General features: G+C 36.6%; 1 protein-coding gene across 7 annotated transcripts in view; it reads left to right on the top strand.

Annotated features, from left to right (window-relative positions):
• The window catches only part of ELP4 (elongator acetyltransferase complex subunit 4), a 277,760-nt gene that overhangs the window by 77,787 nt on the left and 180,103 nt on the right, over window positions 1-19,870 (top strand). The window contains exon 10 of one of the 7 annotated variants that reach the window (XM_035328540.1): window positions 7,392-7,475. The exons of the other annotated variants lie outside the window; for them this stretch is intronic. Within the exon in view, the coding sequence (XP_035184431.1) occupies window positions 7,392-7,460 (69 nt within the window). The 3' untranslated portion in view covers window positions 7,461-7,475. Of the gene's footprint in view, window positions 1-7,391; window positions 7,476-19,870 lie in introns of those variants that run through there. 7 annotated transcript variants of the gene reach the window in all.

Raw genomic sequence — 19,870 nt, 5'->3', positions numbered from 1 at the left:
GACTTGGATATATCAAGAGACGTCTCTTTTTTTGAGCAAGAGATTTACTGAATTCAGCAAGTGAATACTATTACATAGTAGTTTCAGAAAGACTTGATGAGGCAAACCATTTTTCTCCCTGTGGTTTCTCCAAAAGTACCCTAAGAGCCAAATTCTTCTGATTCACACTTGTGTGAGGTGAGGGATGGTAACCCAGTGCTAAGTGGTATCTTTTTTCAAGTACCTCTGTTGCAAGAAGCAAATGTTCTTCTGAAGATTGGCTGACACCACCTTCAGATCTCAATGGGCATGAACGTCAAGAGCGGTCCCACTCAAGCTGCATTGCTCCATATTCAGCCTGGTTGGAAATTTATAGGAACGAAGGGGAAGGATTCGGAAGCAATCTGGCATGAAAATTTAGTTTCTGTCTCTGTCACACCTTTACCTCGGTAGTACTGGAGGCCATTCTTCTTCCCTGACATCATTTTTGAGACCCTAGGCAAAAGTAAGCTGTTCTGAAATTAAAGGTCCTCCCACTGATATTCCCAGAGACACAATGCTGCTGAGTGGACTCAGGGGGTCTGTCAGCAGGCAGCTGCACCCTATGTTTCCAATCCTTCCAAGATTTCCTTAAAACTGGAGGGCTTGCTGAATCCCTTCAGTCTTCCCTAATCAAATGCCTGGAATATATGCTGTCACCTGGCAATTGTTGCAATGTCACATGGAGTGAGTGAAGGTGCTTTTGATAATTTTACCCACCTATATATAGTTCAAAGAAGGAGATCAGTTTCTACAAGTGATGCTGACTTCTTCTGCCCACCTTCCTTGTCTTTTGATGTGAGAATCGTGATAGGAAAATCCAAGTAATGTAGCTCTCTGGACAAAGACCCCAGATCCTGGAATGCTTTTAGCAACTGGATTAATGCTTTAACTTCTTTACTGCTACACTTGATTAGCAACCAAGCTCTCTTGGCTTGCTATGAATATGAACTCATTAACAAAAGAAAGCCAGATAGTCAGTCTTATGTCAGAGACATTCAAAGGAGGATTCTCTAGCCTCAGGATGGAAGTTCAGCTGACATCCAGAGCTTCAAGCTGCGTCGCATGCTGTGGGCACTGCCACTGACTATGTTCCGAACTCCTTAGCAACACAGAGGTCCTTGTGCCTTAATGGTGTTGATTTGCCAAAAGAAATGCAGTTTCTGGTTGCAAAACTACTGTTTGATGAATTGTTCCGTTCAGCTCCACAGCTGATGTAAGTTTTTCTAACATTAAAAATTCTGGGCTTATCCTTAGCTGTCTTTGCTTATTCCTTGAGCCCATGAAGACAAAGACAGAAAAAAGCTTTTTGCACAGACTGAAGCCTGTTTCTCATGAATATTCAAAGACTTGCTTCAATCACAAAGAACAGAAAAACATATCAATCCAACCACTTTTATTGATACAGGGCTACTGATTCCAGTGGTTTATCATACTGCCTTTCATCCTCTCAGCAGAAGCCTATGAAACATTTATTTTTTTAATTTATTTTTCACATTTTCTTCAGTATTCTGCTGCATTGGCACTTTTTGGAGATAGGCCTACTTAGTACCATCAAGTCTTGTTGCAGATTATATAAAACAGGTGGGTTATGGACACTGTCACCATTACTTAGTTCATTTTGTCTTTCTGCTGTTACACAGTCTCCATGTGCGATACTGTTTAGGGACCCTGGTTACATAAATCTGCTTCCAAAGAAGAAAAATGCACTGTCAGCAGGGGTTGTGAAGTACCTAGGAGATGAGGATTCTCAATGCACAACAGAACAAAGGATGGTGGCCCACCTTGCAATGAGGCTTAATTTCCAAATTCAGGACCAGGCTGGTGATTCCAGCATCTATATCGTGATTTGGAACGTTTATTATTGCTGTCTGTTGATACACAGGACACCTATTTCTCTCCCCTTAGTAGAGTGTCATCAGAGGTGTGTTCATTTTATAATGAGTCAAGACTGTTATCATTTGTTACCAATTGATGAGGGCAAGGATGGACAAACTTGTAAAACCATACCTTTCCCAAGACAGATTTCAGATCTGGCAGGGAGGGCAGTTAAGGTGCTTGGTTTCTATTCTATCATCGTTCTATCAAAGCACAGAAGGCTATATACTTATGTAATGTCTTGTAAAAGACGACTATACAGTGTGCCAACCTAGCTACAGTTGATGTACTCTTCAGACACTCCACATTCTAAATGCAACTATTCCTTCAGCAGTGGTAATGCAGATATCCAGTATCTTCAGCGGAAGGTATTTCCAGTTCCTTCTTTCACCCAGGTTGCCTACGTTGAACATATCTCTGCTCAAGAGGGATGACACGTACTGACAGAAATAATTATACAAAAATTCCCCATCAGCTCCAGTCCTCAGAGAACAAAATTCTCAGGTAACCATCTAGAAGTTAGAGCAACAGGAAACATTTGCACAGTGTTTCATTTCTATCTCTGAAGATATGTCATCTGGATAGTAATGGGTACATACCACGAGGGGTGCCTCATGGTATATACCATGCATTTCTGTTTGATGTGAAGCCGTTGACCTTTGGACTGGGACAGGTGGTGCACTGTTGAATGTTATATCCTGCTGGACCAGATCTGGGAAACTTCATCAAATGCAGTAAGGGCTATGGACCACTTGGCTGAATAGAAGTCTTGAACAAAACATCTTTCAAAAGTAAGACAAAAGGGATTCTGATTGCCTGACCAAGCTTTTCTAGTTACCAGGGTCTCTACTAGACTTCACATCTCTGTCCCTTTTTCTCCTATCTTTGTTGCAGAATTCCACTCCTAATCATGCCATGCTCCCCACAACAATGTAGATGATGAGTAGATCTCATTGCTAAAGTAGTCTTCTTTCTCCCTTGCAAGAAAGATCCTCCTCAACAGTTAGAAGGGTGATGTATTGCTTCATTAAGTGAGCTGTGTTTGGTTGTTCTCCTAAGTCTTTCATCAAAAACATTTCAGTCCCTGTCATTCTGGGCTGACAGTTCGGGCTAAAGGAGTCTCCATGGTCCCATATCTTAGCTGGACATCAGATTTCTCCTGGGCTAGCTAGCAGCAACTTTTGTTCCACCATTCCTGGATAGTAAGATAACCTTCTTCTTGCCACGTAAACCCACTACAAATGTCATGATTAGCTTAAATAAGGCAGAAGGTTTGTTGTCTAATATTAAAATATATCTTCATACAAATCTAGTTAGTTATAAGGAAAAGAAATAACTTTTTATTCTTTGTTTCTCCAGATCTATTCAACATAATCAATAAACTGTAACTGAAACCAACAGCCTAGGCTACTACTGTACCTTATTGCCTTGGTATAGAAGCTCTTTACATTTTATTCCAATGTTTGTGTTTGTAATTCTAATGGTTTGATTTTGTTATTTCATCTTTGTAGTAATGCCTATTTTTAAGTCTTTCTTGTTACATTTCAATAGCATTCAATTCTGAGTGTTTCTTTGAAAAGTTCAAATATCATTCTCCAGAGCTCCTTAGTAGGGCAAAAATGTCCATTTAAATTATTGTTATTGCTATTATGAATACCACTTGTGGTTTGTTTGTTTGTTTTTATGTATTTTATTAACATTTTCAGTGGATTTAATAACTACTCTTTCCAATGTCTTTTGTATTATTTTTACTACCCTTTCTTTTCTTCCTTTATCATTTTTGAACAGTAAATAAAGACCTGGGAATGAAGAGGAGCAAAAAGGCTGCAGGGAGTTAGCAGAGGACTTTGGGAGAACTGAAATTTGTCAAGGACAAAGCTGAAAAAGCGTAGTGGAAATGGTGAGGGCTGTCTTAGGTGGAGACACAAAAGCTACGGGGTTTCCCATGCTTAGGAGGTTTTTCTCTCTCCCTCTCTTGTAAAAGTTCATTTTCCTCAGACTATGTCCTTCTGCAGCATCCCCTCAGGATCCTTCAGTCTCTTTTCTTTGTAACATTGCCTTCTAAATCTTTGCCAGCCCCTGCAGCACACACACTCTGACCCTGTCTCTAATCCTTTGGCTGCAGCAAGAATGGTGTTTTACAACTCTATTAGGATGAGGCTGGGAGAACTGTTCAGGTCTTATCTTTTTAAACAGAGGCAAAAGTCAGTAACTTGCTGTGTTAGGATTTCATCAGCATAGCCCGAGTCTTGAATTAGCTCAGCATATAAGTTGAATGAGAGAAGAGGTTTTCATAGAAGAGGAAAATTTTAAGGCATTATTGAAGGAGAATAATGAGAATTTTTTGTGAATTTTCATATGGAGATCATCCCAAACCTAAAAAAAAAAAAAAAAAAAAAAGAAAGAAAGAAAGAAATAGAACTTACAGATAGTAAATATATTGATGTTTAAGAGATGATATTTAAAGTGATGTTAAATTGCAAGGAACTTTAAAATGAAGAGATGTGTTTTGTGTTTGCTTTGTTGGTGAAAAAGGGGATAAAGAAGGACAGAGGAAGGTTGACATTCCTGACCAAAACACCAAGCTATAAAATAATCTTTGCAATAGTGTTTAGAATATACCTGGATTTTTCAAAACCGTAAAGAAAAAGACTACAGAGGAATAATTCCGTTCTTAACAACGGAAGCATTAAATGTATGGATTGAGGAGAAAAGTTACATATTAAGAATGTCCTAAGAGAAGAATATTTGTTTTCTTCTTAATTGTTACGATGCTATTTAACTTTTAGGGAAGGAGTTGCCACATCTGAGCTTGCAGTGTCCAAGCGCTAGTGTTACACTATTAGGAGTTACATACAAAGAGAAATAATTAAAGAAGTATCTATAAACATAGCCAGTATTAGGAAAGTCACAAATCTGTTAAGGGTGTTTTGATACTTCTTCCACCTCTTGTTTCAGTTCCTTGGTTTGACTAGCAGCTTTGAGTTGCTGAGTTATGTGCAAGGACATTGCGACTATCCTGACCGTTAATGTAAATCTGATTGAAGTCTTGGTGTGATTTCAAAATATGGTTTTCATGAAAAACGTTTTCAGAAGCACGCAACCACCAATGTCATCTAGATCTACATGTCCTGCTAGCTGTAACATAAGTGAGTCTTAAAAAGCAAGTAACAAGGAAAAGAAATGCAACTGATTTGCTTCTTAATTGGACTATAAATAATACCTGAAGTGTACGATTTCAGAGCCCTGTGGAGAAAACTATGTAAAAACTAGTAGGGGTGTCAGACTTAGCCCCCAAGAATTCCAGTGATGTTTACTGATGCCTATACCAAATTGCAGAGGATAGCATTATCAGGCTGAAGTCTATTATGGACATGGTCTCCAAGGTATTCTAATTTAACCTTGTGAATCAGCCTTCTCTTCTGGATTTCTCTGTTTAGAGCAGCTACGTTTTGACTGTAGGCAGTTTCCGTGTAGTCATTCATTCTCTAAGGTTTCTATGATCCATATGAGTTTGTCCTCTAATCTATAGAGTGTAAACATAGTGAGAGGAAACAAGAGTAGGAGACTGAAGGGTTCTGAGATGGCAGAGCTGAATACTTGCTACAATATGGAAGAAAAGAGAAAGGAAAAAACCAAGGGGTTCAGTGATAAGTGGTTAAGATGTGGGGACAGAAGCTAATGCCACTCACGGAAACTGAGGACATAGGGGATGACCAATTCAAGGGTTCACTTAAGATGATCACCTAGATAAAAAGTTTTCAATTCAGCCTTTTTGAACGGTGTCAAGAACAGGTTTTGAGTCACCTTTGACTAGCAGGAAAGTAGTGATGGTAATTCCCTGAAGACAAGGTGTGTAGTGTTTTTAACCACAGTGCCATACAGCTGTAATATTTGAGAACATTTGTTGCATTCAGATGTCTGGGTTTGTCTAGTAGGTTTGTGTAGATTCGTCAGACCTTTAGAAAAACTAAAGTGCTGTCTCAGTGGTTTTAAATTAATTTGTTCTTGCAACTGGGATTTAACAGTTCCTTTGAAGCAATTATTATTTTAGTACAAGTGTATATGAGAAGCTACCTGTCAATGAGTACTTGGGGAATCCTCAGTATGCAGATCACTGACCTGATAAACTGTAACAGCTCCAAGGGAGTCGTTCTGGTCTGTCGCATCAATGAGTATTTAGGGACTCTTTAATATGTGGATTATTAGGACAGTAAAAACGTCTGCAGCCCATTGTGTCAGTGCAGCTGTTCCACATGAGCCTGAAGATACCACACAGCCTTACAGAAAGCTGTAGAAAAGTAGCTGAATAAGCTTATGCAGTAGACATGACTTTACGTCTAAGAAGTGATCTATTTTAACATTTTTCCAAATTAAGAAATTTAGGCATTGATCCACATACAAAACTCACTGAGTTTTTCAATTTCTTAATTCCACATTCGGTGAACAAAAAATTGTGAGGTTGAATACTGTGCTGATTCCTTCCCTGCTGTCTGCAATATAGGAAGTAAACCAAAAAAAAGTTAGAGAAATCCTTTTATTTAGCAGTGTCTATCCAAAGAAGAGGCCAGGAACAAGTTGTAACATAAATATTGTGAAAAGCATTGTAAGATAAAGCAAATGTGCTAGCTAACATGGTCAAATCCATGTATGAAGTTGGAGTCTTTGTATTGATCTCATAAGTATCAGAGACATGATTTAGATTTCAGCTTCATATTTTTTATTTTATTTTTCTTCTGTAATTGAAGAAAGATCAATGACTTCCTTCAAATAGAATTCTGGGTCATACTGGAATGAGCAAAAGTGGCGTTACCTAGAACTTTATAGCCTTCTATAAAAATGCAAAGCTTGGAGAGTTTAGAGTAGTTGCGTGAGAAATTTAGACAGGAGAATACTCACAATGTTCACAAAATCTTGCTTTATGGTCTTGTATGCAGCTTCAGCCTATGTGCATCCTCATCCAGTCAGATCACCAAAATTTATTCACTTGAACCATTCTATAGGCTGTGCTTGCTACTGTAGTTAACAATGATTTTCCTTTTTCTTTGGAGCAGTGTTGGAACAGCCAGTTTCAGACACGGTTCAAGGTGCTGGGATGTGGTAGATTTTATATTGTATAGCAGTTGTTTAGCCTTTGTTGTTTAAGAACTGTCTAACACAAATTCCTTCGTCCAGAGAGGCTAAGAAGTGTGGATTTGGTTTTGAGTGCTGCACCAAGCAAAGTGTCAGACTCCTTGTCAGGACGTGAGAGCATGAATATTCTAGTTTTATATCAGCCAGTGTTTTAATTCCAGGAAGCAGAAGCTGCTTTAGCTGTTTCAGTGTTTTAATGCAACATTGCTAATTTTTGTTACTGTTTTCTGTCCATAAGAAGAAATATATAATAACGTAGATGCCAAAACTGCACGTAATGAATACTATTAAAGTAGAATGTATGTGCAAAATTTTTCATGTTTTACGAGTTACTGCAAATTTTGCGTAGTTTTTTTTTCTAGATAATTAGAAGAAAATGCCTAGTACTGAACGTAAGGGGGAAACTGTTTTTAAATGGTGCTTACATCTAAAGGGATGTTGTATAGATGAGGCATGAAATTGTAGGTTTCGATGTCAGAATTTTAAACATGATTTTTCCATTTGTCAAAACCTAAAATAAAAATACAGTTTCCAAGTACATGTCCTAAAACTGCTGAAAAGCTGTCTGCTTTGTGTTGGTCCCTTTACTACTCTGTATCTGTCACAGGGGAAGGTGTGGAAACATGAGGAATACACATTCATACTCGTACTATTAGAAGAAACCCACTATAAACATCCTCAAGGAGTCTGTAAATCTTTCCCCGGTGTTCAAAACACATCTTAACTTTAATGTTTTAAGTGAACAAGGGAGAGGGAGTGAGAAAAGTAGTGCATGTCACTTAGAATTTTACTTTTAAAACAAAATCCAATCCCATCTCTTGTTTTACCATCCTTTGTATAGTCGTCCAGAATAGTTCAGTCTATTGTCCACTAAAACTTAAGACTGAAGTGGTTACGCAACTGCAGGTTTTAGATCTGAGAACAGGGGCTAGATTTGCAAGGTTATTTTTTTTTACAGTTTACTGATAAGATAAATTTGAATTTTGCCTTTTCTGAATTCAGATTTGAGGAAACTGAAGATGTAGCGGTAGCATTTTAAACACTGAATGCTAATTTCTGCCTCTTAAACTGAGGCAAGCTGTGAAAAGGAGATCTCTGGAGAATTTGTCAGTGTAAGTTTACACATTTGATTTATCCTGAGGTTCTCAAGGTTTCTGAAATTCCATTTCTTACTTGAAAAAATATCCTGTTATAGCTATCGGTAATATTCTTAGAAAAATACCATATTGTATGTGATCATATTATCAACAATGCCAAATCTAAAATAGATGAAAAGAACAATAAAATATTAATAAAGTCAGCAAGTCATAGCGTTAGAACAACGTGAAATGATCACATTGAGCAAACTATCAGGTTAACAAATAAACAGTCTGTATAAAATATTACAAGATGATGATACGCTTAATTAAGAACTCCAGCTTCACAGCTTTTCCAGTCAATTTATGATTGGAAGTTTGTGATGGACTTGATATTTAAATCAAACTCACTAATGCTTGTATTGTTATCTCAGTGCTGTTATAAAATTTAGTTAGGATAGGTTAATTGATAATCACAGTGAAATTCGTACAAAAATGTACATAAGGCCTGCATCCTCTTCTTGCAGAGTTACAAAATTAGAAATTGGAATAAATGTGGTCATGACTTCGCTTTGTACTTCTGTTTCTGTGGGGGCAACATCTATGTGCTCTCTGTGTTCGGAAGAAGCACTCGCTGAAGAAATTGCGGAGAATTTTGAATGATGGCTTTCATGTGTTGAAGCAGACTGCTCCTATAAACGTGGCACAGAAGGTTGTTTGATGGTTTTACTCAGATCATTTTATAATCAAAATACAGAGTAAAACCAGATGTATATTTTGTAATAGCAGTGAAATCAGCAAATGTTTCAGGAGATACATGCAAGTTATTTTTGTCAATATTGTACCACATATGAATAATTCATTACTGAAATACTGCTATTATTTATAAATAAATAGCCATCTGCAGTGTCATACTTGATATTCCATAATCTTACAAATTCTGACACCAGTGAGAAATGTTTTGCATGTCACTAGCTCGGCAGACCTATTCTCATGTTAAAAATACTGCTTCTAATTTAGAAAGCTTTTGGAGGCTGATCAACAACTTCTCAAGGTCTGAATTCAGCATTTTTAGAATAAAAGTAACATCAGGTGGTTGTATCTGTCAGGTGCCAATGATTGGTGTCACTTGTTCTACCCAAGAAACTAGAAAGAACGAGGAAATTTTCTATAACTGTAGGTGTTAAAACAGCATATTTACATTTGCAATCACTTCTGTTTTGATTTTCAGTCTTTGAGATGTTACAGTTCTTTGGGATTTTATCAAAATATTAGAGGTAAATTTTAATAAGAAGAGATATGATCAAAGTTTTACTGTGATTTTAAAAAAGTTCAAAGTAGTGAAGCAAAATTGTCTACGGCATGAGGGTTAGAGAAGAACCTACTTATTTCACCAGTTTAGTCTTAGTCAGGTTGCTTTCTTGTAAAAGCAGATGGTAAAAATGCAAAACTGATACAGCATTACATACCATTCCCTAAGATTTGTCAGCTAAGTCTTTCTATTGACTCCAGCCAGTCTTTAAGAGCTAAAGGAATAGACAGTGACAGGTAAGCGTCAGCATAATTAGAGCTGCATGGCCATGGACCACAGTGTTGGATTCTGGTTACCTAGCTGATTTTTACTGAAACTGAACGGTGCACTGTCCTTGCAAACAAGACTTGTTGCAGTTGGTGCTGCTAGATAGCCATTCCCTGTCATGTTTAATGCCTTATGTAATTTAGCTTGCAAGTAACAAGGCCGTGCCTAGGTATTTTTTTCCAAAAGAAAATGCAGAAATATCCTGGCCATCTGCCATGGGAAATGCTGTTTTGATTCCTGCTGCCACAATGAAGTCCAGCAGTATTGCATAGATGAGTATGGCCAGTTTTCAGTGCGAGCGCTGATACCTTTGTCTGAGGCTGAAGTGACCATATTTTCCAGTTTAAGTGAATTTTCTCTTTAAATATAAATCACCTTGGTTACTTCTCTGTTGGACTTAATCTGTACCCAGAAACTGGATCGTGTGTCAGACGGGAATAGCCACTTGTAGAGACTGAGAAGTTAAGGCTCTCTACACATTCATGATGTTGTGGCTGTTACGTCGTGTGGTTTCATGTCAATGCAGACTATCAACAACTCCATGTATTATCATAAACCCCAGAAAAGTTGCAAAACTTTATTTCACAAGCATCAGTACTAGTGTTTCAAAAGAAGGAAGAAACATCAAATGCAACTGAAGATGGTCTTCCACTCACCTCAGTAGTAAGGGAGTACATCTTATACGGGCATGGACTTTATTTTACCCTCTCTTTCCTTACACTTCATGCAAACTGAGTAATGATTTCAACTTCTGATGCCAGTGATGAAATGGTCATTTTGCACATTGCAAATTTCAAAACCAGACTAGATCAGATCTAATGCGTTTGAATAGCGTCAGTTACTACAGAAAGATCTCTACTGCCTGTTCCAGGTACCTACTTTGCCTTCCTTGAGCATGCAGGTTTATCAGTTAGGTTGTTAACACAAAACAGATCTTTTAATTAACTTCCCAGTATTTAAGGTATTTGACAAATAATCATCGTGATAACACATTGTCAGTCAACTTAATACATTTACTATTACAGAATCAAATGCACAACTAAAATCAGTAAAACTACTCCTCTGACTGTTTTGGATCATATGTGTTGGAGCTACATGGGCTGATATTTGATAGTATCCGTAAAGTGTTCGTCTGTAGCAGAATTCAGAAATGCGGGTGTAAGCCCTGCTTTCTCTGAGCACTGCACACACATTCATAGACGAGGACGTGTGTACCCTTTCCATATTTATTATACACAGCATAGCTGAGACAGGTCCTGCTATAAATACCTTCCAGGTTAGCCTGCTTTCTTTTGGTGGCAATTTTTTTCATCGCCTCAGAGATCTGTGACAGGTTGTCATTGTCTATGTGAGGATATGGTATGAGACTGCATAGGAGCTCATAGGACTGCACAGAACTATCTACAAGAAGCAGATCTTGCTCTGCTGGAACATAGGTGATATCAATTATATCCCTCTGTATGAACACCATTCCTGAGATTGACGGAGCAGTCAGCTGCAACTGCACGCACATTTGCACCGTATTTTCAATGATTTAATTCTCCTTCTCTTCTTTGGGAAGGCATGCTTCATTCTTTATCCAAAAAGAGACCCTTGGACCCTTCCCTAAATTAATGATGCTTTCTGAGAAATGCTGCTCAAAGGACCAATAATATGAATGTTAATGGGGACAGGAATTTGAAGGATAAAAAGAAATTCCTTACGTTGTAACTGTTTCTCCAGGTTTATTGTCAAATATACGCTCACATTTTCAGGAATACTGGAACTGAGAGAAGCTAAAAGGATAGGGTACCATTTTATGGCTCCTGGATGACATGCAATGACAACAGCATTTATATCTGTTGTTATAATTAAAGGTAAAATAGCTGTAGATAACATTTGCCTATAGGTAGAGTGAAGTATGGTAGATACACCTTAATGAATAAACCATTACAGAACAGTTTATTAAGAGAACATTTCTTTGTTCTGTCTGCCAAACACTGTGCAACATAGCTTTTAAAAACATTGAGAGGCATTTCTACTGAGAAATGAAAACTGTTTAACAGATTATGAGCTAAGTGGCAAATTTGTCATCATCACGCATACGCTCAATACATATCCTATTCTGTACAACAGAAAAACTACTCTTTATGCAAATAAGGTGGAACAGCCTTTTACATGGGTTGAAGTTTCAGGTCAGAGGTCTTGGAGTCATTTGTGATTTCTTCTGTATGAAAGCCTTAACATTTGAAACGAAGTCCAAATGTGAACCTGTTATTTGATCACTGTTCTTCACCCACAAATGTTGCTCTAGTAAAGCAAAAATGATGACAAAATACTCAACGTGTACATTTCCAGATGCCTTCATTTCTGTTTATGTATGTTCAAAAATATATTTGTGTGATGTGTAATAGGGGTTTTAATAAATGCTTGAAAATGGATTTCTTAATATGCTCATTATGTTTCTGAGCCGGCTAATTCTTTAAGGAAATGAAGAAAAAATAATGAAATGATGTTACACAGGTGCTTAATTTTTTTTTATCTCTGATACTACTCTGGTAATTAATGTCTGGTTTATGCAAACTAGACGATATCTCTTACTGGACACATTACTGTCAAGAAAATATTACTTGCCTTAATTATCAGTAATGAAGCAGGGATAAGCTGCTCACTTAGATATAATATATCTAATGACCTTTTCAGCTAGAGGTTGTGATGAAAGGTATCAGTTTCACAAATTATGCCTCATTCAGTTTCTGGCCTTTGTCTAGATTAATGTTTTGAGGATGAGTTTTAAAGTCAGACATAAATTGTGTTTGGTGTTTAAAATTGATTTAGTGTCTTGCTTTTAGTACATCATTTTCTCTCTTATAAATTACACCAAGCCTCATTTTTATCTTCATGTTTCATTATGAAAGTCAATAGTTAGGTCTAGTCTTGTCTTATTAAGTACTGCTGTATATTTTGAGAATAGTAACTGGCAGAGGAAAGCTTAAATTAGCATTGTAATATGAAGGTATATCAAGAATTCTAAAAAGCTTGTCTTCAGCTACATTTAATTTTTAAAACTTTTTGATCAAAATTTTGCTTTCCTAATTCTTAACATCTAATCCAACTAAAACATATATATATCTTTGCTAACTATTGTTATTGCTAGTTATCATTAGGAATGAAATAGTTCAAGTTAACCACTTGCAACTTTTTCCCTTATGTACTCTATATTACAGTCATCTGATATGAAATATTTGATTAATAGTGTAACTGTGCTAGCCTGTGTGTACAGTGAATGTTGTTATTCCCAGGAGATGTTTCTCCGTGTCTTTAATGACTCGGGTCGAAATGAACTTCTACTGATGTATATTCAGTGAGCCGTCAGTCCATGGTCTAGATGTGATTAGGAATTGGCTGGTTCATCAGTGACATCAAGAGTGAATCTATTTGCTGTGAAGGATGATACAGTGCAGTGAATTTTAGTAAATCCTAGAATTTCAATGCACATGCTTACCTTTTAGAAAATAAGTTCTATTTTGTTCTCCTTTTGTGACTAGTTCTGTAGAAATTATCGTAGAATGTATATTGTGTTGCTTGTGCATCCCACATACTTGGTTTCTGGCATTTGGATGTAATTTAGGAGAAATTCCCTACTACAGGATCGGTTCAATCTGCAGTGACTATGAAAGGAAGATGTAGCATTGCCATACATTAGATCTTTCTGCTACGCGTTGCGTTTGATCTGTACTTAATAAGCAGTGCGTCCATGGCTCCATTTAAGCAGTAAACATAAGGTTCATTAGTGTGACAGTTCGGAAGGGTGTTATTACCCACTGCCAGCTTTCACTCCCGTAGCCAGCCTTTTCGTTGGTTCCGGCGTGGACTTCTGCGCTCTCCTAAATAACCGAGCCCATCGCAGCAGTTAGGGTAGATGTTCTTTAGGTCTCAGCTCAGATGTGAAACAATTTGTCAGCTGAGGTGACGGAGGCCACAGAGTAATGGCACCAGTCTTTTTTAATGCAGAAGATTCCTGATTCCCTGGGACGAGTTAAATTTTGGCCTTTGCGGTGAATGGCAACAGGATTTGAGACAACGGCGTCTTACAGGCCTCACGTTCTGCTCGCAGCTTGCACTGCTTTCAGCCTGACTCTGGGTCCGTAATACCACAAGGAGGTCGGAAAGCATTGGCTTTTGTCAGAACTCTTTTCAGTTTGGCCCAACAGAAAAAAAAATCCATCGGTAATACAGGTGGTTGGTCAGAACCACAGTGTGATTTCAGACAAGTAAACCCACAGATCTCAGGCTCAGCTGAGAGCAGGGAGAGCAAAGCAAATTGTTCTTTAGGAAGCCTGGGAGAAATGTAGCGGGTGTAGCAGGAATTAATCAGCTGATCCCTACTCTACTTACATCAACCAAAGAAAAGATGAAAGGCTGGATGCAGGAGGCAGCCCTTTTCTTACCATGAATGCATTTTTAAAATAGCTCATTCCCCAACCTGGACAGAGTACAATTCCTGCTCTTTTGCTATTGCTCTTCTCTGAAGAGCAGCCTTCTCCCCATCTGTAGAGAGGATTTTTTTTATTTTCCTCAGAGATCTGTAAAACATTTTGCATGTTCTCGGTTTCTTGTACTAGGCGATACAAGGGTTTCAGGAGAATGTGAGCATGCATGAAAATAAGTATGAAGATACACTGATCGCTGCTGCAAATTAAAGCCTAACTAATTGATCACTATTTGGTGATGGGCAAAACAAAGCCCATTGGACTGAACCCTTCCACTCCCTGAAAAACACCGGAGAGCATTTTCCATTTGAATTTTTGGTAATCTGAGCTACAAACATTTTCCCTCTGATCAGTTACAGAACTTGGTACCCTCTGCTGTTACTGATAATGTCTCTGTTTAAACACAGTCAAAATACAGGGACCTAGCGAGAGAGTACTCACACTGTATGCTTTCCTTCTGCATGAATCGCAGAAAATTCTTGTGGCTGTACCTGAAGGTCTTGAGTGGAAAGGGCTCCCTGCGTGGAAGCTGGTCTACCACCTTGGCCTTTTTGCTAGACACAGATGCAAATTTTATGAAAGCCTTTCTCTGAGAAACACTTGCTGTGTCTTGCTTCAGTCTTGGTTCACGTGCCAGCTACAGAAGGCAACTGCAGGCCAGATCAGGGAAACACTGAACACCGTCGCTGTATTAAAAACTTGAAGGGACCTATGCTGCTCTTGTAGTTATATGAGGTAACTGTTTCAACCACTCCAGCTCCAGCAAAGTAGCTGGAGTGCAGGTTAAATAGCTGATGCCAATAACTAAATTAGATATTCTCAACAAAACCTGACTTTAAGATAAAAGTCACAGTGGTTCATTCTCAGCTGGCCTCAATCTACCCCCCTGCCTGCGCACCCAGAATTAACCACAGGACTCCTGCTGATGTTAAAGTTAATTTAAATGTAAATCTAGATTAATCCCAGATTTAATCCCGTGTTCAAAATGTTGCACATTATATACATTCTGCTTTTATAATGCCAACTGGAGACCCAGGTCTATAATCTTTCTCAAAAAAATATTGGCAAAAGTAGTGGACTATTTAATCGAAATCTGTATGTAACAGATTCCGAATTTTACTGTTGATTATTAACTTTATGAGGCTAAGTGTAACTTTTAATTGCTGTAAAGTGGAAACATCTGAGAAGTAATAGTAATAGGATGCACCCCAAAGAAGAAAACATGAAAATGAATTATAACATGATAAAGGAACATGTGATAATGAGACTGAAATTTAGGGAGTATTTTAACCTTTATAATATTATTTTGAAACCTTTGAACTGTGATTACGTAGTGATAAAAATGAAGGTTGTATTAAATGATTGCTTCATGAACCAAAGCTGCAGTAATAGGTTACATTTACATGTAGCCTATCAATAGAATTGAGATACCTGGAAAACAAAAATCAGAACATTTGAAAATCATTTCAATATTAGTAGGTTTAATAATATGGAAGTCCTTTGTCATTGTAGTTGAAAAGATGTACATACATTTCTAATTTTCTGCAATTTTCTGTTGTCTGATACTTATTTATGCTAATATGTTTCTATCTTCAAAATGTTTTAAACGTTATTATTGCAGTGATCAAAATATATCCAAAGGTTAGATGCTTTTCAAAGTGGAAAATAATTTGTATCATAGAATGCATTACAATTTTAATTTCATAATTACTGCACAATAGTAAGATAAAAAGATTTTGGAATGTTGAATTTCACCAGATACCTTTATTGGATTTTAACCTATTTTCTTTTTTTACAAAGTGCTCTCATTATAAGATCTGAGTCTGTAAGACTCAGATCATTGAAGATGAACCATAATCTTCATTGTTAGGCAATCATGGATTAGTTTTCACTGTTTTTCAGTTTACAGTCATTTGTTGAGAGAATATCTTCTTTATTATAAATGCAGTATGAGGAGTGAATATATATTTAAACACCATTTCCGAATTGTTATGAAATGATTACAGAGCAAGCATTTTGTTTTAGTATTCTTTTATCATTATTTGAAATGGAAAGTAAACCTTACATACAACTAGAAATGTTAAAATATCTGCTGAAGAATTATGAACTCAATTAATTATAGCTTTTGTTTTTATTAAGTAGTGAAAGATCATGAAAAGAAATTAATGTCCATTGAAAAGGGTGAGGATCTGTGTCCCAGTGAGTTATGTATTTGTGTACTAATAATCTCTAAATTTACATTGGAAGCATTAATTGATTTTTCCAGTTTTAAGGCTTCTTATGTGGATAGGCAAACATGGAAAGGAGGTATGCCTGAATTTATTTTCTTTAATTACAGCTTAGCATGCTTTTAACATAGCTTAGCTTTTCTACTTGTTCATATATAGCAGGACAGTAGGAACTCCTACTTTGACTTCTAATAGGAGCCATTGGCCAGTAAGGTCTGCAGTATCTTAACCTCCGTGACAAGTCTTCCTATAGCTCCTCTTCTAGGAAGATTTGGGTGCTGATCTGTACCATTTAAAATCTTCAGGGATCAAAACTGGATGCAAAATAAAGGACCATCCTAAAGAGTATCAAGTTTTTCACCTGTTGTCCTCCAGAAGGTCTGAAATCATTTGTGTGGTAAAGAAGTCTCCAAATTTTCCTTTAAAGCAAATAATTATTGACTGTGTAAAAAACATACTGATAAAGAGAGAGCTTTTACTGTGGAGGTACTTAGAGACGGATAGGCATGTTTAAAAAAAGAAAAAAAAAGAAAGAAAGAAAGAAAGAAAGAAGAAAAACAGAAAGTCAGGCTTCAGTATCAAAAATACTCCAATATAAATGAGAAAAAAAAAGAAGTAGAAGAAGAAGTAGGGTAGGTAGAGAGCAGCAATCATATTAGTGTTTTTATGCTTCCCTCAAAGGAGTGTATTTGAAACAGTATTGTTAAAAAGGGAAAGATGAGTTAAAGAAAATACAAAACTATGATTGTGAAATTTATTTTTACAAATTTTCTGGTATCATAACCATAGAAACAAAAGATCTACTTGTTTCTATATCACTATGAAAAAAAGGCTGGCAATAATGAATCATGAAATTGCAAAATACATCTTAATGAAATTTGAAAAGATGGTTAAATAAGGGAAACAGTTTCAATAAGGGTTTCATTTTGGAAAAGGAACGATTAAAATAAGCTGGCATTGACTGTATATTCAGGTTGATTTCAGGGTCCGTGAAGCATTGCTATAATACAGTACTTGTAAAAACAACTTACGTTTAGTTTCATGGTTGAAGCAGAACGTAGTGTTATTTTTAGGAAGGGAAAGATATTCCAAAGTTGATATTGAATGACAGAATACAGGATGTAATGTGTGTGGTACTAAGTGAAGTTAGTGAAAACTGTCTTTCAATTAAAAAAAAAAAAAAAAGGTCCATTAATCTTGAAAAAGGTATCAGAAACAGATCAGAACTATGCAGGTAAAGCCAGTTGCATGAATGAATTAGTCTAAATTTGTAACAGAAGAAAATGCTGATAGTTTTGTCGTTGTCTTTCCATTTCTAATAATGTGCTGTGTGATATTATCTGTTTTGTGATAAGCTTTAAATATTAACAAATACTGGGAAAATAGACTGGTCTCATTTCTTTTGTAGGGGGTGGTATTTCTCCCCAGTTTAAAAAGGGAATCAAAAAGTCCTCAAACACCAGTTAAAGTCTTCTTTAGCTCTCAAGGTCCATGAAAGTTTTTTTTATTATTATTTTCCTCTTGCAGAAATTAAGTATATATGTAAGTATGAGCAGAACAGGATGTCTGTTCCTCTCTTAGCCATAAGATGAGTAAAAGGCAAATTTTTCAATAGATCTTTGAAATGTAATATGTTCCTCGTTGTACAGGAGGATGAATACTCTTCACAATCTTTGTTCTAATGTCCCTGTTTCTCTTCAAGCATATCTTTTCAATACTTAGTGATTAATAAATTTGATTTGCAATCACAGGGAAGCCATGAATACAAGCATGAACCAGTTAAAAAAAAAAAAAAAAAAAAAAAAAAAGTCAAAATGAGCTTACATTCCACATTCTGAGGGACTGCATTTGGAAGGAAGTTATATGCAGGTGAGCAGAAGCTTGCTTTTACTGAAGAATATGCAGCAAGTTTACCTATCCCATTACTTGCCACAGATAATGTTGGACCTGGTGCATCTGTGGAGGAAAACTGGTCCTTTCCAGCTGAATGCTGTGTATCTCATCAGCATATTGGGGATTTGAACATTGTGCAAGTATGATTATCGATCTCAGGATGTGAGTCTTTCTGGCTGGTGCCATTAAAGCCATGAGGGGACAAACAGAATACGTTGTTTCAGTAATTTCTACTCAGTTTTCCAAGTTGATGGAAGATTCCAAGTTGGGGAGGTTTATTTATTTTTTCTCTTTCTAGAACATACACGAAAGTACAAATAGCATTTCCAGAGTTAAAAGCAAGAGCAAGTATAATGAAAGACATTTCATCCTAATTCAGTACTCTTTATGGAAGTGTCCATTGGTCTGAACGTTGTATAGTTTGTAGCAATAAATGATCATGCCCCAAAGACATTTCCATTTAGGATAGGCATAAGAGCTGAGAGAGAGAGAGAGAGATCATCCAAATGTGGAGACACAAAGTAGTACTGAGAATTCCAGAGTTAGTTTTTGCAGAGCTAGGAACTAAACCAGGAGCTTCTCCACTCATGTCTGATTTTCTTCATAGGAAGAAAAAAATGCATGTACTTCTTGCTGCAGTCTCATATAGTAAAAGTTGCCTAGCAGTAGTCATATATTGCATATTGACATCAAAACTCTTGGAATTATGGATGAGCCAAAAACCTGATATTTAATCCATGATTTCATGAGTCAAAAAGTTCCTCTAAAAGCAGATGTATGTTCCCTGGCAGGACTCGTCCTCTAGAACTAACATCTAAAATATTTCAGTTTGGCCTCAATTAAGAGGTATTTGTACATGAGTTACAAAATGGTCCTATTTAACTGTATTTTTTTTCCTTATGTATTATATGAACAACATGTAGAAATGTCTGCGGAACTGCAGTGTTAATAGAAATACTCCCAAATACTTTCCCCCCAATATTACAATGTATTAGTTGAAACCTAAAATGAAAGCGTGCTTCACTGGTGCCATATTAATGCCTTTATGAGTACGTATACTTAAAATATATATGTCAGAAAGGGTATTGGTTAAATATTTTAAATAAGTCTTTATAGTATCATTCGAGCAATGTCAAATACAATTTTTATTTTGAAAGATTTTGTTGGAATTTAGTCTTTGAAAATATTAATAACAGCTTACAGCAGGTAGGCTATAAAATAACACTGTATGCTGTCTATTTAGTTTCTGGTTGAAAAAGCACAGCAGTACTTTAGTTCATTACCTTTGAAAAAAACAGTAACAAGATAATACAGCTGCCTCTGATTAAGATGTAAATTCTTTCTAATTAGAATGTAAATTCTTACATTTAAATGAAGACATCAATTGTCAGGATGCCATATGATATCTTATTCCACCTTGCCTGAATGAAGCCCTCACTGTTCATCTATGGCACTAAAATAGTTTTGCAATCCCTTTGTTCTCTGATTCTTGTAATATTCTCTCTTCATGTTCCCTTTACACATTGCTTTTGTTTGTTTTCCCCCTGCATCTGATATTGTTGTGTCTTGGGATTTTACAGAAATTTGGAATGA

The sequence above is a fragment of the Oxyura jamaicensis genome, chromosome 5 (assembly GCF_011077185.1).
Source record: "Oxyura jamaicensis isolate SHBP4307 breed ruddy duck chromosome 5, BPBGC_Ojam_1.0, whole genome shotgun sequence".
NCBI lineage: Eukaryota > Metazoa > Chordata > Aves > Anseriformes > Anatidae > Oxyura > Oxyura jamaicensis.
The sequence above is the reverse complement of the archived record's forward strand: the minus strand, read 5'-3'. Positions and strand labels throughout refer to the sequence as shown.